The sequence below is a fragment of the Heteronotia binoei genome, chromosome 21 (assembly GCF_032191835.1).
Source record: "Heteronotia binoei isolate CCM8104 ecotype False Entrance Well chromosome 21, APGP_CSIRO_Hbin_v1, whole genome shotgun sequence".
Taxonomy (NCBI): Eukaryota; Metazoa; Chordata; class Lepidosauria; order Squamata; family Gekkonidae; genus Heteronotia; species Heteronotia binoei.
This window is the reverse complement of record NC_083243.1, coordinates 177,525,806-177,550,152: the sequence shown is the minus strand read 5'-3', so window position 1 is coordinate 177,550,152 and position 24,347 is coordinate 177,525,806. Positions and strand designations below refer to the sequence as shown.

General features: G+C 44.4%; 1 protein-coding gene across 1 annotated transcript in view; it reads right to left on the bottom strand.

Moving 5' to 3' along the window:
- Positions 1–24,347, bottom strand: part of TMBIM1 (transmembrane BAX inhibitor motif containing 1) — a 131,182-nt gene that overhangs the window by 8,244 nt on the left and 98,591 nt on the right. Inside the window, exons 2-9 of the mRNA XM_060263310.1 lie at positions 18,474–18,697; positions 14,819–14,913; positions 12,767–12,831; positions 9,661–9,714; positions 8,314–8,364; positions 7,384–7,423; positions 5,475–5,512; positions 1,505–1,592 (exon numbers count right to left, since the gene is read on the bottom strand). Coding sequence (XP_060119293.1) covers positions 1,505–1,592; positions 5,475–5,512; positions 7,384–7,423; positions 8,314–8,364; positions 9,661–9,714; positions 12,767–12,831; positions 14,819–14,913; positions 18,474–18,672 — 630 coding nt within the window. The 5' untranslated portion in view covers positions 18,673–18,697. The remainder of the gene's footprint in view (positions 1–1,504; positions 1,593–5,474; positions 5,513–7,383; positions 7,424–8,313; positions 8,365–9,660; positions 9,715–12,766; positions 12,832–14,818; positions 14,914–18,473; positions 18,698–24,347) is intronic.

Genomic DNA, 24,347 nt, shown 5'->3' with positions numbered 1-24,347 from the left:
ATAAAATTTTCACGCAAAGCGTGTAAATATGAGTTTGAAGTGAAGTTCAACAAAAACAGAACTAGGGAACACTGAACAGTCTTGAAATTTTTCCCACAAAGTCTCTCAACAGTCACAAAGAATGATAGCCTCTGAAAATAGGACTTAATGAACACGTCGGTGAAGTCTTTTAATTTCTTAGTGTTCCACTCATGATGGTGCGGAGAGAATAAGGAACCGCTTTTAAAAGGACTCCTCACAGTTTCAATAGTTAGTTCTTCCTCAGCCTCTTTCTCCCGACGTAACATGGAGCCACAGCTCTACTCTTTACAACAGCTCTAACCGATAGCAGCAAATTAGAGCATGTATGGATCCATGTCGTAAAGAGTAGAGCTGTGGCTCCGTGTAACGTTGGGAGAAAGAGGCTGAGGAAGAACTAACTATTGAAACCATGAGGAGTCCTTTTAAAAATGGTTCCTTATTCTCTCTGCACCATCATGAGTGGAACACTAAGAAATTAAAAGACTTCACCCGCGTCTTCATTAAGTCCTTCATTAAGGCTATCATTCTTTGTGACTGTTGAGAGACTTTGTGGGAAAAATTTCAAAAATGTTCAGTGTTCCTTAGTTCTGTTTTTGTTTAACTTCACTAAAAACGCATATTTACACGCTTTGTGCGAAAGTTTTATTGCTTCCGGTGTTATCTTATATTACTTATCTTCACACCGGTTCCAGTTGTATTTGCTATCTCTTCCTTCTATTGGCTGAAGCTCCTCTCCCTCCTGGCCCCCTGGGAAAGGAAGGAAAGTGCCAGAGCTTCCTTTGCCCAGTTCCCTGGATCCCATGGGAGAGATACAAAGAAAGCACCTTTAAGACCAATGAGTGCTAACGTTTTAAGCATGTTTTATTTTTATTTTATTTTTTTAAAAAATCTTTAATTGTGTTTATCTGGGTCCTTTATAAAGTTTTATATCTCTGCTACCTAATCTTAAATAAGTACACATACTGCCTGGCCTCACATGGTCTCATTTATGTCACATCCAGCCCTCATAACAAATGAGTTCGACAACCTTGCACTAAGATATGAAAGGGATAGTGAGGGACAGAAGTCTGGTGAGCAAACCCCGCCCCCCCCAAAAAGTGGTCTGGTTGCGGGTATGGGCATTCTGGTGTGTAGAAGATTAAGAGTAATCCTTGCAGAGATGCTGCCCCTTTGGGTTGAAGAGGATCTTACGCAGCCCAGAGGTGTAGCTCAAATAGGAACTAATTCATTCACCAGAAAGTTGGGGGAAGAACCTCAAGCTATTCCTAGGCAGCGCTACAAATACCATGCCCTCCCAAAGGAAAAAAAAGACAGAGAATCATGCTGGTGACACAGCAGTGGTGTGTGTGAGTGCCGTGTGCATCTGGTGCGAAAGAGAAACCATGGCTAACAATGGTGAAAATGGCTTAGTCTATGCTGTCTGGAATCTCCCTTGCAAATGTGTACATGCAAATCATACTGTTTTAAGGACAAAGTACATCACCTTTGTCTGGAAGCAGAAGACGGTGACTGCTACGGCCACTACAGCTGTTATTATCATGGCAAGGAGAACAGCTTTTGTATCATACATGCTGCAAAGAAAAAGTTAAATATTCCATTGGAGCTCTGAAACACTAGAAAGAAAGAAAGAAAGAAAGAAAGAAAGAAAGAAAGAAAGAAAGAAAGAAAGAAAGAAAGAAAGAAAGAAAGAAAGAAAGAAAGAAAGAAAGAAAGAAAGAAAGAAAGAACTTATTTTTTTAAAAAACCTTCATCAGCAGTAGTTTGAGAAATCAAAATGACAACATTGCAAAGACTGAGTAATTTTGAATATTGTCTTGGTATTTACTATTCAAAAGCATCACATACATCACCCTGTTTTCAATGCATCCTTTAGCATGTGAGTTTTCCCTTTCTATAATGAATCAAGCAATATTAGCGCTGACTGTTTTAATGTTTTAATTTAAACATGATCTAATTAATATGTTGAATTAATCTGTTGAAATGTTATTGTGATTTTATTGGTTGTGAGTCGCCCTGAGCCTGCTTCAGCGGGGAGTACGGGATATAAGTCTAATAAACCATAAACCATGAATAATTTTGTCTTTAGGAAGCCACACAGATCTCAACTGAATTTTCTGCTAATTTTATTTTTGATCTTAGCCTATGTCATTCTGGTGTTATGCTGCACTTGACAGAAGTATTGGACTGCTCCTTAATATGAATACTACCACATATTAGTAACTGCAAAAATGGCATGAGACAATTCAAGGTGAAATCTCTCTGATTTCAATTGCACTTTCTTTCAAGCAAAGTACTGTACGAACTTCAAGTAGGGAAACTCTCCCTCACCACCTCTTCTTCAAAGCAAGGAATGGGGAGATTTTCATTTCTGGACGATTTACACATTTCCCAATTTAGACTGGAATGGGGCTAAAACGAGAATATTAGCTGTAAACTGAAAAAATCCAGTAAATTCTCAAACAGAGCAACAGATGATACAGTGGAGGAAGCTGGATTTGGTCCGAGTGGTTTTGATCAACAGGCGTCATGGTAAGTTTATATAGCATGAGCAGTTCTCTCATATGCCTGCTGTGAGAATTGCTGATTAAATAACATTTATGACACTGTGATACTACCTGGTTTTCCAGTTATGAACCTAAAGGGAGGAAGGGAACAGCACCTGCAAATATGGAACTTTCCCCCATATATGGGAAGAGGCATGGCCTGTTCCCACAACCCTTTACTCGGAATGGCTCTCTATGTCGAGGTGGTTGCAGAAGGAGGGACAAAGGGGAGGAATGTCTTTAGTAGCTGCACTGTCTTTTTGAGGATCTCTCCGTTTTGTGCTATTTTCTTTTGGATATCAGTGATACTGTCTTTCAAAAAGCCAAAGAACTTACCAGGGTTGGCAACCTCCAAGAGGTTAATTAACAAGGAGAAGTCACTCTGGAATCTACATTAAAACACAACCTTAAGGTTATAGCGACAAAATAACATGTAATAGGTAACATATAACAGTGTAATGTACAGTCCCAAATGAACAAAAAAGCCTTAGCAACGTCCCTAAGTGGCTCAGTGAGCATGAGCCGCTTATGGAATAATTTCATTGGAGACGTTTGGTCCCTATGTGAATTGTTGTTGAATAAGATATTTGTTATCGTTTGTCATTGTGGAATATCCCTTGTTGATAAAGGACTGATACAGGTGTGGCAGAAGTCGACGAACTGTCCAAGGGTTTTTCCTTTCCATTATTATTGGGGATTGTTCCTCTCCACTACTGAGAGGAGAGCCAGTTTGGTGTAGTGGTTAAGTGTGCGGACTCTTATCTGGGAGAACCGGGTTTGATTCCCCACTCCTCCACTTGCACCTGCTGGAACGGCCTTGGGTGAGCCATAGCTCTGGCAGAGGTTGTCCTTGAAAGGGCAGCTGCTGTGAGAGCCCTCTCAGCCCCACCCATTTCACAGGGTGTCTGTTGTGGGGGAGGAAGGTAAAGGAGATTGTGAGCCGCTCTGAGACTCTGTCCTTGAAAGGGCAGCTGCTGTGAGAGCCCTCTCAGCCCCACCCATCTCACAAGGTGTCTGTTGTGGGGGAGGAAAGGAAAGAGATTGTGAGCCACTCTGAGACTCTTCGGAGTGGAGGGTGGGATATAAATCCAATATCTTCTTCTACCTCACAGGGTATCTGTTGCGGGGGAGGAAAGGAAAGGAGATTGTGAGCCGCTCTGAGACTCTTCGGAGTGGAGGGCGGGATATAAATCCAATATCTTCTTCTTCTTCTTCTTCTACTGAGGAATATACGGTGGAATCATTGATTTTGAAGAGTTTCATTACATTTTAGATTTACCTGGTTCCCTTGGGGAAACTGTGAAAAAGGACTTCCATTTATGACAATAGTTACAGACATTGCTAAGGCTTTTTGTTCATGTATGTGGGGCTGTACATTACACTGTTATATGTTACATATTACATGTTATTTTGTCACTATAACTTTATGGTTGTGTTTTAATGATAACCTCCAGGTCGTGGCTAGAGATTTACTGGGATTACAACAGGGTTCCAGGAGACAAGAGATCTGTTCACATAGAGAAAATAGGTGCTTTGGAAAGTGGACTCTATGGCATTATACTTACTAAAGTCCCTCCCCTCCCCAAATTTCAGCCTCCTCTGACTCTACCCCCAAAATCTCCAGATATTTCCCAACTGAGAGCTGGCAGTCCTAGAACGTACTTTGCTTTGCTGCTGCTGTTTTGTTGTTTATTGATTTACGTGTATGGCGCTTTATTTTTGGGGGTGTCTTTTTATTCAGTCTTTTGTTCAAGCAGCTCAGGGAAGCATACATGCATTTCTCACCTTTTTTTCCACACAACCACCCTGTGGGGTATGTTAGGCTGATGAAAAATAACTAGCCCAAGGCCACCCAATAAATTTCATGACAAATGGGACTTTGAACCTAGGTGTACTCAGTCCTAGTACAATGCTCTATCCACGGCACCACACTGACTTTTATAATTTGCTAGGGGAATTACTGAACTAAAATTACAAGGGTCTGAGTGTGGGAATATGTGCCACAATGGTCCCCTTTCATCTATAGTTAGGCTTCCCAATCCCCAGATCCCAGAGGGGGATCCCCCGGTTTTACAGGCTTCCCCCCTCCCCCAGCCAGCTGGCCAGCGGGGGAAGCCCCGCCCCCAGAGCCATCATGCACCTCCATGAACGATTCCCATAGGGAATGATGGGGAATTGATCCGCGGGTATCAGGGGCTCTGGGGGGGCTGTTTTTTGAGATAGAGGCACCAAATTTTCAGTATAGCATCTAGTGCCTCTCCCCAAAATACCTCCCAAGTTTCAAAAAGATTGGACCAGGGTGTCCAATTCCATGAGCCCCAAAAGAAGGTGCCCCTATCCTTCATTATTTCCTATGGAAGGAAGGCATTTAAAAAATTGTGCAGTCCCTTTAAATGTGATGGCCAGAACTCCCTTGAAGTTCAATTATGCTTGTCACACCCTTGCTCTCGGCTCCGCCCCCAATGTCTCCTGGCTCCACCCCCAAAACTCCTGTCTCCACCCCCAAAGTCCCCAGATATTTCTTAAATTGGACTTGGCAACCCTATCTATAGTATAGCATTCTGTGGAATACTACACAGCCATGGCCTAATCAAGCCTGTGTCCAAAACTTAAACCACCAGTAGTAGAATTTGCTTAGGAAAAGAACTTGTTACAAGTTTTATGAAAATTATTTGCTCTGGCTCCCAAAACTAGGATCTTTCTCCCCCAACTGTTCTATTTTATGACGGCTGGATTTTAGCTGCTGGGCATTCTTGCCTTCTTTAATGAATGGATACTTGTTTAATACAATCCTAACAAAGCTTCCCACTGAACAGATATTCAGAATAACCCTTCTAACAGGGAGCTCAGAGTTTAACTGCTTGAGAACAAGTCAAAAGAATATTAAGTGAAGAAACTTGTGTACATTACCTAGTAATGGTGCCAGTCATGAATCCCATGGCCAATGTCTAGATATAAACAGACAAGAACAATGACCAAAAGATCACAGTCTCCTGCCATATCACATTTGTCACCACAATCTTCAATATCCTGCACATGCCCATTCAGCCAAATAGGGTTTAGTTTTATACCAGGGATGCCCAAGGTAGTACATGTAGGTGCCATGGTGTCTGCTAACAGTTTTTTTTGTGCCTGTCAAGTGTTTTTAGAAAGTGGGTGGGGCCAGGTGGGGATTTTCCCCAACAAGGCTTCTGATTGGCTTCGGTAGCGGAAGGTGCTGTCAAGTCACAACTGACTGATGGCCGTAGGGTTTTCAAGGCAACAGATATCCGGAGTGTCAGTTATATGCAAAGCCTTGACAGTTTCTAGCACATGCTGGGAAAGTGAAACTGATCTGCCAGGGAGATCATCTAAGTGACAGAAGGTGGCTGGTTGCCAGATTGCATCAGCCTGAGCAAAGTCAGCATGACTCAGCAGGAAGCTGATTGGTTACCTGGCTGGACTTGATGTATAAATGTACAAAGACACTTTACTGTGAGTGGGATATGTATGGTGGAGAGCAGCGGAGCACTTTGTCGGATTGGAGAGCGGAGGTGTAAATAAATTGTATATAGTGGTTTTAACACTACTGTGTGCAAGCCCGCATTCTTTGTGTCACCCTCACTAAGCACAGGCGCATCAACAGGGTTTGCCATTACCTGCCTCTGCAATGCAACCCTGATATTCCTTGGTGATCTCCCATTCAAATACTTAACAGGGTAGACCCTGCTTCTCTTCAGAGATCTGATGAGATTGGGCTAACCTGGACAGGCCAGGGCCTGATCGGTTGTACAGATTTAATTTTTTTTTTTTTGCATTGATAGCATTTACCACTATAGCACAAGGATCTTTAACGTACGACTAAAGATAAGCTGCATAGCCATTTTGTGGCTGTGCCCACCATCCTATGTTGGAATTCCAAAGCTGCCCACAGGCTCAAAAAAGCTAGGGACCCCTGTAATATACACACATCTGGGAGGATTTCTGTCTTTCATAATTTCTTCTCGCTACTGATCTTACAAAATAAGTTCATTCAAAACACAATTGACAGAATCCCATACCAAGGCACCGTTGCCAACTTCTGATGACAACGTGAACCACACAGAGAGTGATCCAAGTCTGAGTCCAGTGACACCTTTAAGACCAACACAATTTTACTCAAGGTATAAGCTTACATGCACTTATTCAGATACAACTAAATGAAATCCTCAGCCCATACACATAGGTAGAGGGTGAGCAGTAAATTAACATCTACCATAATAAAATGTTAACAGATTCAAAAACCAAACAGGAATAACACTATGGTTTGTATGATTATCATTTGTTTGGGTTCAATCTGGGGGGGGGGAAACACAGTGTTTTCTTTATCTTTACGGGACGTCATCTCCAAACAATAAATCTCATTGACTGAATAGCCCCAAGTTTGTTTAGCACAACAATTAAAACTGCTTCAAAATGTGACACAGGAGATACTGACCACTGGGAACAATCTGGTAAGGAAGGGTAAGTTCTTCATAACCACACACACTGTCCCTAGATCTAGACAAGGGTATACATCGAAAACAACCAATAGATTTGATATAAGCAAAATGGTTTGAAATTCAAATCACCTGTGGGGAATTGAATGTAAGCAGATTGTCTAACAAATTGCTTTGGAGTTCTGGCAATTTTTCTACTTTTTCTTTTTTTTTTTTTAATAAAAAAAAATTAAGAAATTCAAACAGCCAAAGCACATTCTCCAGCTTCTTGGTGCTCATTCAAAATATTTCGTTGCCACATGACAGAAAGTTTCATACGATTGCATTACTCTCAATCCAAGTACAGCAAAACATTAACTTACAAAGACAGACAGAAGGATGATGTTCCATGGGAAGCGTCTCCTGAAGAGCAAATGGTAACATTTCAGAGGGGTGCCATTTTGGAACAAGTGTTACAAGCAGATCTGCCCAGTGCTATCTAGCCATCTGCCACCAGAAGTGACAAATCAAAATGACATCCCGGCACCCCATGCTAGGCTGATGTACCATCTCTTTTTTAAATGACAACAATAAGAAGCAGAGAAATAGCATGCTACCTATTGTTTCATGGCAAGTGTGACAGCACTTCCCAACTGCTCAAAAAGGAATTCTTTACACCTCTAATTCCCATCAATCTGTCCCCCACATTTTCAAAACCATTCTGTAACCATTAGGGTTTGTAGAATCTTTCGGGATCAAGTGCCGTGTTCTACTGGAGAAAGTTTTCCTTCCAGACGTTTCGTTCTCAGCTGCGGAGAACATCCTCAGTGGCGTTGCAGCCGGAGCAGGCGCTCTGACCTTCTTGGCTGCTGTGCATTGAGTGAGGCCAGGGCTGCTCTCAACACACCCCCTCCAGCCTAGAAATAGCAGCTCTCCAGCAGCCCTGGCCTCACTCAATGCACAGCAGCCAAGAAGGTCTGAGCGCCTGCTCCGGCTGCAACGCCACTGAGGATGTTCTCCGCAGCTGAGAACGAAACGTCTGGAAGGAAAACTTTCTCCAGTAGAACACGGCACTTGATCCCGAAAGATTCTACAAACCCTAATGACGTTACCAGCCATGAAAACTTGAAATCTTTGATAACATTCTGTAACCTTACACGCCTGGCAGCTACCCATCTGCAAGGAATCAAAGAAAGGGGCTTTCTGGGAAGGGTTACACTTTGCAATCTTTCTGGATTGCCTGACTGCCGCATGCAGCCAACCCAGTCATTTGCTCTTGGTATTTGGCATCACAAGTTAGTAAGCATACTCACCGTGGGCCTTCACAGCATGCCAATACCAGATAAGTGACCAGGAATACAGCACTAGGGGAAGGAAGAGAGATGATTTTTTTTAAACAACTGTAGTGAGATCACAGGGATCCCCCCATTCCTGAGGGGAGGGACGGTGGCTCAGTGGTAGAGCATCTGCTTGGGAAGCAGAAGGTCCCAGGTTCAATCCCCGGCATCTCCAACTAAAAAGGATCCAGGCAAAGAGGTGTGAAAAACCTCAGCTTGAGACCCTGGAGAGCCGCTGCCAGTCTAGCTAGAGGCTGTGGCTCAGTGGTAGAGCATCTGCTTGGTAAGCAAAAGGTCCCAGGTTCAATCCCTGGCATCTCCAACTAAAAAGGATCCAGGCAAAGAGGTGTGAAAAACCTCAGCTTGAGACCCTGGAGAGCTGCTGCCAGTCTAGCTAGAGGCTGTGGCTCAGTGGTAGAGCATCTGCTTGGGAAGCAGAAGGTCCCAGGTTCAATCCCTGGCATCTCCAAAAAAGGTCCAGGCAAAAAGGTGTGAAAAACCTCAGCTTGAGACCCTGGAGAGCCACTGCCAGTCTGAGTAGACAAGGGTCTGAGTGGACCGAGGGTCTGATTCAGTATAAGGCAGCTTCATATGTCCATATGACGTGATATACTGACTAAGAGCACTCTAAAGATGCCATCAGGGTTTGTAATTTTTTACTGTACTTGATTTTATATATATGTATTTTTTACTGTTGTACATTACACTGAGCCTGGCGCTAGCCAGCATAGGGTGATTCATTAAATGATGATGATAATAATAATAATAATAATAATAATAATAATAATAATAATAATAATAATAATAATAATAATAATAATAATAATAATATCAAAGCACTCCTGTCCTCCCAAACACATAAACATGGGATTTCAGATGTACAAGAATTAGCCTATGAAAATTTCTGGGTCCTCTAGTAGCTAAATGGCCCACAGAGAGTGTGTTATTGGCATATAGAGTCCGTTAGGGTACTTTGGCACACCAGTTCTTAGCGTTGCTCCTGACATCTCAAGAAAATTAGTCTTTTTGGTTTTTTCTCTACACATCCCATCCAAGCAGAGCTGAGCCTGTCCATCATCACTGTTCCTGCTGCAATCTGTGTGTCACCAGATCTGTATTCAGGAGAGAGGTGGATCTCTTTAAGGTTGTTTCTCCTTTTGCACAACACAGGTGATTTGCAACTCAATCCTAGGCAAAAGTAAGGCCCAGTGAATTCAGTGGTACTTTCTCCCAGAAACTCAAAGGCAGGGTCACTTCAGTGGCCCTTCAGACACCCACAGACACTTGGCAGCTGCCCAGAAGGAAGGAAAAGGCAATACTCACTAAGACACATAATACACAGCAATATTCCTTCGCACAAAACTGCTTACAGGGGTGCTGTGGAGAGAGAAGTAGATATGAAACAGGAAAGAGTATTTATTGTACATCCACCGTTTGGGTAAAAAACATTTCTTCACATTTCAGTCTAAAGACAACAAACAAAAACTGTCCCTTCCTTTTAAATTCCTTTTAAATTGGCTCTGTGCAATTAATCCAGACACTGAAAAGAGATATGCAACTCCTGTTCGAAAAGCGTTTAAAACATATGTGGATGGAACCAGTATTCTAAAGAAGAGAGATTCACTGATCTTTCCTCTTGCTTCGCACGAAAGCACAAGGTTCCAGTGACATACGCACCACTCCCTACTTTCTCAAAGTAATCCAGTGATGTGGAGGGAAGCCCTCTACAGGAATAAGATAGAAGTGACTGGGAAGATGTCTACCACACTGCTGTCCACAGAGAGTTGCCAAATGTAGTTATGATCACATAGCAGAAAATTCCAGTCATCACAGAGTTTAAGTGAACCAGGAACATAGTTAAATTTCTGGTGTTTTTCCAAAGTTTATGACAACTGCTACGCTAATCATGACTGCAGTACTTGAGTGGCAATATTTTATAGGGAGGAGTAGGGTTTACAAATGGAAAAATTTTCCAAAAGAAGATAGAACTTTAATCTGGTACTTGCTCTCAGCTGCTAGGACATTGTATACGCAGTTGTGGCAGCAAGAAAAAATACCAGAGAAATGGGATTGGATTGTAAAAGTTATGACATGGAGTGAAATGGACAAGTTAACGAGAACCTTAAGAGACTATGATTTAGAAGTATTTGAGATGGAGTGGGAAAAGTTCAGAAGATACGTAGAAAAAGAGTGGAAAATAAAAGGACATTGGACAATTTTTGATAATGACTAAGTACAAGAGGGAGGAGGATATTAATTTTGGTTCTTATTAATTAAGGGTACCTTTAATATTAAGATTTTAACACCGGCGGGGGTCAAGTAACGGGGGGAGGGGTGGGTAGAAAGTAATATATGGGATAGATTAAAAAAAAGTAATTATTAATGATGTAAGAAATTGAAATTTATTACCATACGTTACTAATAAAATTGTTTGAAATCAATATTTTATAGGGAGGAGTTGTGGCTCAGTGATAACCCATCTGTTTTAAATGTAGAATGCTCCAGCTTTAATCCCTGGCATCTCCAGTTTAGCAGACCAGGGAGCATGACACGTGAAAGACTTTGCCTGAGTTTCTGGAGAGCTGCTGCCAATCAGAGTACCAATGGTCTGATTTAGTATAAGGCAGATTCATGTGTTTGCGGGTGTGTTCAGTTAAAATAATTAAAAGGTTTCTGATCAATTAAATGTGCTTCCCGATTAGTCAAGTAGCAGATTTTGATGGTGCTACACTGTCAACATTTGCTACTTGAGTGTAGCACCCAGTACTTAGAGAAATTTGAGTGCCATCTTAGAAGGTTCTCTGCTAGCTGATAAAGTGAGGGGGGGGGGGAGAAAGAACCATCCAAAATAAAATTTACATACCTTTCCCCCTTCAGAACTATTGCAATAATTATATGAAAATATATGCAGATTAGATTAATTGGTTGAAATTTATATGATTAATCAACTAAGATTTTATTAATAAGGATGACAACACTCGGTGGTAACTATGATCACAGTGTTTGATTGCTAGAAACACTGCATAAGAACATAAGAGAAGCCATGTTGGATCAGGCCAATGGCCCATCCAGTCCAACACTCTGTGTCACATAAGAACATAAGAGAAGCCATGTTGGATCAGGCCAATGGCCCATCCAGTCCAACACTCTGTGTCACATAAGAACATAAGAGAAGCCATGTTGGATCAGGCCAATGGCCCATCCAGTCCAACACTCTGTGTCACATAAGAACATGAGAGAAGCCATGTTGGATCAGGCCAATGGCCCATCCAGTCCAACACTCTGTGTCACATAAGAGAAGCCATGTTGGATCAGGCCAATGGCCCATCCAGTCCAACACTCTGTGTCACACAGTGGCCAAAAATTTTTATATATATATATACACACATACATACATACACATACATACATACACATATACACACTGTGGCTAATACCCACTGATGGACCTCTGCTCCATATTTTTATCTAAACCCCTCTTGAAGGTGGCTATGCTTGTGGCCACCACCACCTCTTGTGGCAGTGAATTCCACATGTTAATCACCCTTTGGGTGAAGAAGTACCTCCTTTTATCCGTTTTAACCCGACTGCTCAGCAATTTCATCGAATGCCCATGAGTTCTTGTATTGTGAGAAAGGGAGAAAAGTACTTCTTTCTCTACTTTCTCCATCCCATGCATTATCTTGTAAACCTCTATCATGTCACCCCGCAGGCGACGTTTCTCCAAGCTAAAGAGCATTTTCTGCTTCCAGGTTACGTCCGGCTTTTTCTTCACTTCACAACACAGGAGACTTACACACCACCAATTCCAACAGTGATTGCCCTCTTGTCCTTTCCTATATGTATTTTAGATAACCATATGAACTTTAAATGGTGATGACTGAACAAGTTGCAACACTGTTGTGTGGCTAAGGGGACGATGGGTATGAGATATGAGAGATTCAGGTAATCAGTGCTATGCCCTGCTGGTTTCTGCTACAGATGTTAAGAACTTACTTTTCAAACTCTGATTCTTACCTTTTCAGGCTCCTTTACTGTTAACATTTTTAAAACTGTATGAGCCATCGAAACCATTATAATGAATAGAGCCAGAAGACAAACACACACAGAGTTGGAAAGCTTACTCCAGTTGCCTACATTGTTTGGTGTGAACCTAAAGTGGAGACACAACCAATCCCTCCCCACTGGGAGCATTTGCAAAAGAGGCACACTTTTTGTTCCATCACAGGGTACCAATTCCAGTCAACAGTAATTCCTTAATGGATCTAAAATCGCTGATCAAACAGTGGTAATAACCATGCTAACTCCAGGAAAATTAATACCGCTGATGGAAAATGAGTGTCCTGAATTTCTGCACGGAAAAATATATATCATTTTAGTAGGATGCCTTTCTTTTTTATCACAACTGGGAAACAAGAAACAAACTTACACAAAGGTGAAAATAGCGATGATGCCCACAGTCATGAGCAGCTGCACTGAGATGATGCCATAAACCTGGATAGGAAGACATGGTGTTAGTGCAGGGGTACGTAAATGCACATGGGAAACTATCATAGACATTAGAGCTGGATTAAAGGGCATTCACCCCGTTTATTTAATTTATATGCAGAGTACATCCTGCGGAATGCCAGCCTGGATGAAGCACAAACTGGAATTAAGATTGCCGGGGAAAATATCAACAACCTCAGATATGCAGATGACGCCACTCTAATGGCAGAAAGTGAAGAGGACCTAAAGAACCTCTTGTTGAGGGTGAAAGAGGAGAGAGCACAAAAGTAGGCCTGAAACTCAACATCAAAAAAACTAAGATCACGAATTTGAGCAGACTTCGGAGGATGGTGGAAGACAGGAGGGCCTGTCATGACTTTGCCCATGGGGTCGCAAAGAGTTGGATTTGACTGTGTGACTGAACAACAAAAAGCACATTCCCACAGATTTTAATCTCACTTAGGCATTCAGAGATAGGCACATTACACAAGTGCCGTTTCCTTTGCCTTTGAGTCATCCAAGCCCACTGAAAGGGGAACTTTCAAAAATGAATCAATATTATTTGTTATCATATTGATAATCCAGTTGCCATTTTCCCACAACGGTCCCCATTCTGATGCCTCTGTGTAGTCATAGTTCATTCCTTTCCCCATAATAGGGTAGCACAACTCCTGTAGCAGTGCCACAAGAAACTCTGTCACAGACAGACCCCTTTTTTCCCATATTTGTCTGATAGATTTCCTCTGTGATGGCCTAGAACATATTTTTTGCCCGACTCTTGGCCTTACTTAGTGGTACAACATTTACTAAAAGTTTGTTATTTGTTATTCAACAAAATCCTTGCTAGCAGGCAGAAAAACAATATCTAGATCCAAGCCATTAGATCTGACTAGAACCAAGTCTCTCGTTGGAGGAGACTCATGTAAAAATGAGCCATAATAAGAACAGTTTTGTTTAATGTGGAATGTTGTTCTGAGCCCTACAAAAAGTGAAGCAAAAATGAATACCCTTGAGAAATATTCAGAGGGAAATGTCATGTAATACCTTGAAAGAGCTATCTTGCAAGAGCCTGCTTGCTTGCCATCCTTAACTACGCTGTGCAAAGTCCTTTTTGCTGTCTCTCTCTCTCTCTCTCAGCTTGACTTCGCGAACGAAGATTTAAGAAGGGTGCAGTAGTCCACGTCTGCTGCAGGCTCGCTGGTGGCTGACAAGATCAATGCGGGACAGGCAGATCCGGCCACAGTGGCTGCAGGGAAAAGTCTGATTTGGGGTTGGTGCTGTAGCAGTGCGATTCTTCCACAATCTCCTTTTGTCCTCAAGACCAGCTATGCGTGCGTTCTCAAAGGAAGAGACAGCCTGGTGGATGGTGTGCCTCCATGCTTTGCGATCTGAGGCTAGGTCAGACCACTGGTGATGGTTGATGCGACAGGTGCCAAGGGATTTCTTCAAGGAGTCCTTGTACCTCTTCTTTGGTGCCCCTCTATTTCGATGGCCGGTGGAAAGTTCGCCATACAGAGCAATCTTGGGAAGGCGGTGGTTTTCCATCCTAGAAATATGCCCTGCCCAGCGCAGCTGCGTCTTCAACAGCAGTGCCTCGATGCTTGTAACCTCTGCCCGCTTGAGGACTTCAGTGTTGGTCACAATAATTTTTTAAAAGACACACATTTGACTGGAACAACTTTATTTTACTTTTGTCAGAGCATATGCTTACAGAAAAACATTTCTCCTTTGGGTGGAAAAAAGGTTTAACCAGACATTGGTAATCAGACATGGGTTAATTTAGGTGTCATAACTTTGGGTTGTTAAGCCTCCCCATAAAGGGTGTCCTCTGCAACCATTTCCCTGTGGAGCATCAAGACCTGCTCCTTGAAGATGTCTTCTTTTACATACAAGGGCGAACTGTGCTATCACAGATTCTACTTTCCTCAGAGGAAGCCACCGGAAAAGCAGAAATCACAATAGAGACCTCACAGCACTGATGGCTCAAGGTTACCTTGCGGATGAAAGCATGTCGAACTTTCTTGTTGTCCCAGCCTGTTGGACTGAAATGCCCATACTCTTCCCTGCCACTGCTGCCAGACCTGTCACCTGTCAAGACAAAGTCAGTGTGTTGGTATTGACCTTTAAAACAACGAAACAGTTTGAGATCAGGATACTTCAATGGTTGCCTTCGTCAACAGGAACCTGGGAATGGCTAGAGAAGTTCCATTTCCCATTCCACCACCATTAGAAACAGGCCCAAAGCCGCATGGCTGACATGGGGGCCCAATACCCTTAAATACACTATCTCTGTTCTCTAAATTCCAACTTTCTTTTTAAAAAAAGAAAACAAAACAAAGCCTATAGCAGCTCCTTTCGTTACAGATATGTCAAGGGAAATCTTAAGTCATTTTTTATCCAATTTCTTTGCAAAGGATATGGAAGTGAAACCCCTATAATGGTGCTGTAGCTGGTTCTCATTTTGTCAGCTAATCCTTCATTAGCTGCACTCAGGTTCTAGTGCTGTCCTCCTACGTGGACCCCTTAAATGTGCTCCCCACAACTTCTGGACATCAGAAACTTGGATCACATATGTAGACTGACATTAAAACTAGGCCTCTGACATAGGAAGGCATTTCCCAGGATGCTCTCAGATGGGAATACCTCAACTTCCTTAATGATCCAAAGAGTACATCAAGGTCTTTGCTTATACTTCCAGAACATACATATGAACATATGAAGCTGCCTTATACTGAATCAGACCATTGGTCCATCAAAGTCAGTATTGTCTTCTCAGACTGGCAGCGGCTCTCCGGGGGCTCAAGCTGAGGTTTTTCACACCTATTTGCCTGGACCCTTTTTAGTTGGAGATGCCGGGGATTGAACCTGGGACCTTCTGCTTCCCAAGCAGATGCTCTACCACTGAGCCACCGTCCCTCCCCATTCCCATTCCCATGGCCACAACTAACCACCCAAGTTTTTGGGACAATTATCTAGGCTCTTAATTTCATCTCCATAACCTGAATCTTCTGCATAACTCAATGGTGGTCCAGATCCTAACTTTGCCAACTTATTTACCAACCAAAATGTGACCCAAAATTCAACAATGGCATGGGATGATGTTTCCTATTTGGTGGGTCAGGACCCAATCCCGGCCCATAGGGCACTCCTTACCGGGCCACAAAAGAAGCCCTAGGTAGCCCCGCCCCCAGCAGCCTCTTCCGGCTGAGCTGCCCTGTGTTTTGCACACCCCAACGAGCAGCTCAGGCCCCCAACTTCCCCAAGTGTAGCTGTGTGTTACAGTAAGTGCAGGGGTGGGAGAGGCTGGGTGGAGAGGGCTGTGCCTTCTGTGCAAACTGAGCATTGGCCCCGCTGGGCTTCCCTGTGCTGCGGGGTGGTCCAGTAGGGTGTGGGGGTTGCAAAGAGGCCTCCTCAAGAGAGCGTCTCCATGCAAACTGGGCGATCAGGCCCCGCTGGGCTTCCCCGCGCCGCGGGAAGGTTGATTGGGGTGTGGGGTTTCAGGGAGGCCTCCTCAAGAGAAGGATCCCCAGTGAGAGTTCATTCCACCAGGTAGGGTCCCAGCTTGAAAAGGCCCTGGTCCTCATTGAAGCCAACTGGGCATCTTTAGGACCAGGGATGAGAAGATGTTGTGTGGATGATCCCAAAGCCCAAGGGGGGGGGGCTCATATGGGGAGATATGCAAAGATATGCAGGCCCCAGGGCCTTAAAAGTTAAACATTCCACTCCCCGATTTTACTTCAGACACTTCTCATTTACCTTGGCCTCTTTGTTATCATAGCTGTACATGAAAAGTTGGATCACAGATATTTTTAGAAATCTAATTGTGGGCTTAATTTTTTTTATTGTTGCATCCTTCCTTTTCTCTGTATTTTTGAATTCAACTAATTGCTTATATTTCAATTGTTACATATTAATTTTTTTTCCCTTTTATGACTGGCTGATATAAACAGAGTTTTCTCCACTGTAATGAATCTGCCTAGATGTTGCATCAGGCACGTAGAAGTTTTTATACTTGTCTTTCATAGCCAATTCACAACAACCACACAAGACTATACTCCACAGGACTGCAACAGAAAAAAATAATTCTGAAGACAATACTGAAGTGATATCTTCATTTGTTATCAGGACATTCAGAAACTGGTGTACTTTTACTGGAATTTTGCACTGTATATAGAGATGGTTTGCGCTGTATATTATACCAATTTGTTTTTACATATTTAGGGACAATTTCTCTTTTTCTTTCCTTTTCTTTCTGTGGTCTCTGATACTCAGTACCTTTTGTGGATTCTTACAGGTCTCTCCTCTTTTTCGCTCTTGCGACAAAAGAGGCAAAGACAAGGTATATCACTCTGACTGGGAGTATATACAAGAGAAATTAGTAGGATTGCCAGCAGGGGATTGTGGGGGTGGGGGGTGGGGGTGGGGGGTGGGGATGGGGATGGGGGTGTAGAGTTGTTAGATTCATGCTGAGAAACTCCTCGAGATTTCGGAATGAAGCCTGGGAAGGACAGGGACATCGGTGGGGTGCAATGCTATAGAAACTACCCTCCAAAGCATCCATTTTCTGCAGGGGAACTGGTCTCTGCAGTCTGGAGATGAGCTGTCATTCCAGGTGATCCCCATGTGTAAATGGCTTGAATCCACATTAGGGATTGGATCACAGCATTTCCACGGAGGAGAAATTTCTGCCTGCAGAGCACCACTTTCTCACCTTTCCTGTTGCAACTATGCCAGAACGCATCACACTACCATACTGCTATTCTTGGGGGTTCCTGTCGCTCGGTTAGCAGTATTTTGGGTCGTAGCAGAAAGAAAGAAGTGGGAGTCACACACTGCGAGCAGAAATCCTTCCTTCCATGAAATACTGCACTGATCCACGCCTGAGTAATCTTGAAGACAGTGATTCTGACCCAAGCCGAACGAGTTGTTTAACCCACCACTGAGGCTAACGGGCCCCTGCTCTTCAGAACAAAGATAGACTCTTGACTAGGGTTGCCAATCCTCAGGTGGGGGCAGGGGATCCCCCGGTTTGGAGGCCCTCCCCCCCGCTTCAGGGTCGTCAGAAAGCGGGGGGGAGGGGAGGGAAATGTCTGCTGGGAACTCTGTTATTCCCTATGGAGATTTATTCCCATAGAAAATCATGGAGAATTGATCTGCGGGTACCTGGGGTTCTGGGGGGGCTGTTTTTTGTGGTAGAAGCACCAAATTTTCAGTATAGCATCTAGTGCCTCTCCCCAAAATATCTCCTAAGTTTCAAAAAGTTTGGACCAGGGGGTCCAATTCTGTGAGCCCCAAAAGAAGGTGCCCCTATCCTTCATTATTTCCTATGGAAGGAATAGAAAAGGTGTGCCGTCCCTTTAAGTGTGAGGGCCAGAACTCCCTTTGGAGTTCAATTATGCTTGTCACAGCCTTGATCTTGGCTCCACCCCCAATGTCTCCTGGCTCCACCCCCCAAAGTCTCCTGGCTCCACCCCCAAAGTCCACAGATATTTCTTGAATTGGACATGGCAACCCCACTCTTGACACTTCTAGAAAACAGTTTAGGCCTCAAATAAAACTTCTCAGTTACAGCATCCTGCTTCTTCAGTGTGTTTCAGTTAAAGCAGTCTCCCCACAATATATCATACCACGAAGAAAAATAAGCTTACTAAAGTTCACTGGAAGTGTTTCCAAAGGAGGAACTGGCTGAGGGTAGCCTCCAGGCTGTGGAGAGACAGCACTATACGGTGGTGGCTGTGGGTCAGCCCCGGGGCATCCAGCAGGATATGCCCCAGAATATCCATCATATGGTGGTGGGTAGAGGAGGCTTTTTCCATCATAACTTGGGGGAGCACTGGGATTGGACATAATGTCTCAGTAAGACTCACAGCACCTGGAAAAAAACAAAGAAGCAAACCCAGTTATGATCTACGCCATTTTCTTATACAATAAAGGGAGGTACGGTGGCTCAGTGGTAGAGCATCTGCTTGGGAAGCAGAAGGTCCCAGGTTCAATCCCTGGCATCTGCAAAAAAGGGGTCCAGGCAAATAGGTGTGAAAAACCTCAGCTTGACTCCCTGGAGAGCCGCTGCCAGTCTGAGAAGACAATACTGACTTTGATGGACCAAAGGTCTGATTCAGTATAAGGCAGCTCCATATGTTCATGTATGTTCAATAATATCTAACATGTAGAACACAACCAGAACATTTTGTGCACATCAGATGTGAATCAACTTATCCAGAAATGGCTAGCAGGGGGAACAGGACAGAGATAAGAAAAGATAAAGGAAGGATATGGTGTCATTTTGCTCCCCTCAAGCACAGCTGGCCCCAGAAAGAGGAACAGGGCTCTACTATTAGTGTTCCCTGTGAAGGAAGGAACTCACAAGCCCTGTTCCCTCGGGTCCCAGGAGTCTGAAAAATCCCACAGCCATCCCACCTTGTACATTCCACCCTTTCCCCTTACATCTGGGATACCAAATTTCTCACTGGGTTGTTACCACTGCCACCAGCAAATCTGAGAGTATCTCCTGCTAGATGGACTTGCGCATCTATCACTTATTGCTGCTTAGAGTCTCTGCTTATTTGTTGCATCTTTTGCTTCATTTGTATTAGGAAAATCTATCCCACTTGTGCAGTCCTGAGCGATCACTCTCAAAGGTCGGTGAGCTCACCCACTGCTCCTCCCCTTTGCCACTCTTTGGATAGGTAGGTGTGGTGTGTTTACACAGATCAGGCATTCAAAATATAAGAAAGTTTAATAAACAAAAAAAAGAATAATACCCATGGTCTGTTCATGCATCAAGCTGAGCAAGGATACAAAGAAAAGAAGAGATTGGATTTATACCCTGCCCTCACTTGGAGGCTCAGAGCAACGTACAATCTCATTTCCCTTCCTCTCCCCACAACAGACACCCTGGGAGGTAGGTGGAGCTGAGAGAGCTCTTTTGAGAACGCATGCCCCATTATGTACAAGGTTTGCAATTTCTGAAGGCAAGGTGTTCTGGGAGGTGAGAGAATCCTGCATGCTGCCTCCGTGACACAGCTCTGTCTTGAACACGGTTCTGTTCTAAGCATACTGTACTGATTTTGTCTGGGTTTGCCTTCTCTTTCTTTCCCTGCCAGAGAAAAGGGAACAAAACCAGAAAGTGAATCTTGCTACCCTAAATTGCAATATCCTGTATGGTTAGCTGCTCTATTTTCCATTTGACTCAATATTTTCATTCTTGGTCTGTGACCAAGAGCCTACGAAACCCTCCAGATTTCATAATTATTAACTGGGGTAGGGGGATTTGTCATTGTTACACATGTAACCACGAAGAGAGGGGATGAAAAACAACCAAGCAAAAACCTCTACAGGAAGTTTAGAATACTAAGGGGCCAAGGGTTAACAACTCATGTAACCTGAAATTTCATGTTTGAGGATCTGGAAATAAAAGCAGACCTTAAATACCATTCATCTAATGTGCTTGTTGAATTTATTCACGTTGTTTTAGTAAATGCAAAATGTTTGGCAACAAAATTAAGTTGTCTTTGGGATGTTTTATACCTAAGTCACCTGAAGTGGCTTGCAAGCTTTAAAATTCACCCATCGTTGTGACAGAGATTTGCAGCTACTGGCCAAAATACTGGAGAGGGTGCAGAAGAAGGAAACCAATGCAGTACGGTGGTTGGAGTGTCAGACGAGGATTTGGGACCACCAAATTCCAAACCACACTCTGCCACTGCAGACTTCTGGGTGACTTTGGGCCAGTCATACCCTCAGCCTAACATACCCGATGTCAGAACTTGTAACTTTACCTATATGCTTAGCAAGAGTTATATACTGTTAGCCCAACTGACTTCATATTAGGAACGTTTACTAACCCTGTAACTTTGCATTTCAAACAAATACTAACCACTGAAGGGTGACTGATAACCGCTGGCAAACATCTGCACATACCCTTTGAAGCTGGCAAGCCAGAGAAAGACAGCGAGGTTCCTTCCTCCTTGATGGGAGATAAGAAGCCTGGGAACAGACAACCGTCTCTCTGAGTGTGAGAAGGGATTTATTGTTTTATGTGACCAATGTGTAAGAATGCACCGATGGCCTTGGAAGCCATCAGAGACAACTTGCTTTTTCCATGAACAAGAGTTCTCAAATAAACGGATTAATTTTTTGAAACAAAGTGATGCGTTTCTTTTGAAGTTCCCAGTTCTGACACCCAACAGGGCTGTTGTCAGGATAAAATATAAGAGAGGAGAACCACGTAAGGAGCAAGGGGCCCCCCAATGGGGACAAAGGCAAGGTGCAAATTAAAATAAACAATTTAATGCCACTTCCCCACCCTGCAGCATGCTGCCTTTTATCTCCACAAAGTGAAACAAGTGGAGCTCCTTTTAAGCAAAAGCTAAATATGCAGGGAAAGGGACTGGAATGCCCATGAGAAGAGATATTCCAAACTGAAAATAAAACATCATACAGCTGGATATGTTTTGAAGTTGCCAGATGAAATGACAGATATTCACTTGCTGGAAGACAGCAAGCTAGATGCAGGGCCGGCGCTAAGGGATCTGCCGCTAGAGGCAGAACCCTGCACCGCCCACCCACCCCCGCGCCAGCTCCCTTTTGTCTTTTTTCCGATGATGTCACTAAATGTGATGTCATCGTAAGGGGGACTAGAGAGCAGCGGGTGGCACACGAGAGTGCTGCCACACCGCCGCTTTCCCTCTGCACTACACTCTTTGGAGGCTTCCTAGGAAGCCTCCAAAGAGCGTAGTTTTTAAAAGGTAACCAGCCACTTTTGGGTTGAAAGGCGCTGCTTGGTCACTTTCAACTAGGCTTCCCAATCCCCAGGTCCCAGCGGGGGATCCCCCGTTTTTACAGGCTTCTCCCCGCCCCCAGCCAGCTGGGAAGCCCCGCCCCCCACAATCACCATGCAGTTTTAGAGCTCCTGCAGGTCCGTTTTTAAAATGTGCCTTTAAGGCTGAGCAGGAAGCAGGAAACAGGAAGGGCTTCGGAGAAGGGCCCCTCCCTTTCTTTTGCTTTCGTTTTCAGATCAAGTAAAGTTCTGCAGGAACAAGACCCAGTAAGTATTTGTGTGTGACAGAGAGGGAGGGGGCAGGGGATTCCCTGGTTTGGAGGCCCTCCCCCCTGCTTTAGAAAGCATGGGGCGGGGAGGGAAATGTCTACTGGGCACTCTGTTATTCCCTATGGAGAACGATTCCCATAGGGAATAATGGGTAATTGATCCGTGGGTATTGGGGGCTCTGGGGGGGGCTATGTTTTGAGGTAGAGGCACCAAATTTTTAGTATAGCATCTAGTGCCTCTCCCCAAAATACCCCCTAAGTTTCAAAACGATTGGACCATGGGGTCCAATTCTATGAGCCCCAAAAGATGTCTCCTGGCTCCACCCCCAAAGTCTCCTGGCTTCGCCCCCAAAGTCCCCAGATATTTCTTGAATTGGACTTGGCAACCCTACTTTCACCCGAAGGTGGCCTGCGTTGTTTCTGCTTGCTAAGGGGCTGGAAGATTTCTCCAACCCCTCAGCAAGCAGAAACGAGGCAGCACTTTCAGTCTGAAAGGAGAGCCCCGCATTGTTTCTGCTTGCTGAGGGGCTGGAAGATTTCTCCAACCCCTCAGGAAGCAGAAACAATGCGCCCCCAAAGAGCCGTCGCGAAGCAGCTGCCAAATGTTGCCTAATGGACGCACTGGCTCTGGCTAGATGGTCCACACTGGATGAAAACTGAGCTTGAAAAAAATCAGTGTGAACTCCAAATGCAGGATGGGGATATAATCTCATATTAGCAAGAAATGAGCAAGTGAACCACATTATTTTCTACTTTGAGGATTGAAAAACCCAGGAATTTGCAGTTAACTAATTAGCAGTTAATCATTAATAAGCAGCTACATGGGGTGGTAGTGGTTTTCTGTAGCTGTGTAGAGAAGTCAGAGGCTCCAGAAAGATATTTTCCCTCTAGAAATGCATTAGAAGCTTTCTGTAAATCAGCATAACTTCAAAGGGAGGATGCTGAACTCCCAGCCCCAGCACTGATCAAGGTGTGTTTTACACACCATTATTTATGCTCCCTGCACAGGCAGTTCCTAGAATGCTTTTATCTATTAGAGTTTATGTCCATTATTTATTTTCATTTCTACCAAATGAAAAAGGTTTAAGATAAGTCCCTTTGCCTTGAGACACAGAGCCAGCACCTTCAGCTGGGTACTAAAAAAAAGCCAAGTTTATTTAAGTCCTTGAATGTTTCTGTTTTAACTTCCTTTACTGTTTCTCTGTCCATTAACTCACCAACTTCAACCCACAAGGAGAAGAAGTTTGCCACCCTGAGATATATATCTGTGATCCATTTGTCAACAAGGTCTCTGTACTGTAAGCCGCCCTGAGCCCGCTTCGGTGGGGTAGGGCGGGATATAAATCAAATAAATAAATAAATAACAAGTCACCAGTCAACATTTTTGCTGCGTAGAAGAGGCGTGTGATCTCTGCAGACACAAATTACAGTTTTGAGAACTGCAAAACCGAGCATCTGCGTTCTGTGATAATACCTTTTAGACAGAGGGTGTTTTCGCACAGGGCTTACCCCGGAGTGACGTCCCTCTTCACCGCGCAGCGTCTGCGCGGATTTCGCACCAAATGCTCCGCAGGACCCGGAAGAGCTGCGAAGAGCCGCGGCTTTTGCGTCGCAAATGTAAAGTTGGTTTTTGGCGGTTTACATTTGCGACGCAAAAGCCGCGGCACTTCGCGGCTCTTCCGGGTTCTGCGGAGCAGTTGGTGCGAAATCCGCGCAGACGCTGCGCGGTGAAGAGGGACGTCGCTCCAGGGTAAGCCCTGTGCGAAAATGCCCAGAGATCTTACAGAAGGCTCGGCCCTTCCCAGCCAAGCCGCATCGCCGGCGTTCAGGCTGGGGGCCGCATTTGCCCGCCCGGAAGAAGGAGAACAGGCTATGTCAGAACCAGCCCATCCGGGGATTGTAAGTGGGCGTGGCGACAGGGATATATAAGCCCTGGCCCCGCCCCACTCGGTGCGGCTGTCTTCTTGGACGCCATCCCTGATGAACTTTGTTCTGTGCGCTACACTTCATTTGACCAGGCGGTCAAGGTAGTGCGGGGATGCGGTATTGGGGCAGAGATGGCGAAGTGTGACATCAAGTCAGCATTTCGCCTCTTGCCGGTGCACCCTCAGGATTTCGAGCTCCTGGGCTTTTGCTTTGAGGGCAAATTCTATATGGACCGTGCCCTCCCTATGGGTTGCTCGATATCCTGTGCGGCATTTGAGCGTTTTAGCTCCTTCATTGAGTGGGTGCTGCGGGACAGGACAGGGTGCAATGACACGGCTCATTACCTGGATGACTACCTTCTGGTTGGTCCTCCAGGCACGGGCCAATGCGCTAAGTTACTGAGGGCCTTCCAAGACTTGGCCGAGGAACTCGGGGTCCCGCTGGCGCAGGAGAAGACTGAGGGGCCCAGTTCGGTACTCACCTTTCTGGGTATTGAGCTGGACACCCACGAACAGTCCTCTCGGCGGCCAGAAGCCAAGGTTCAGGAT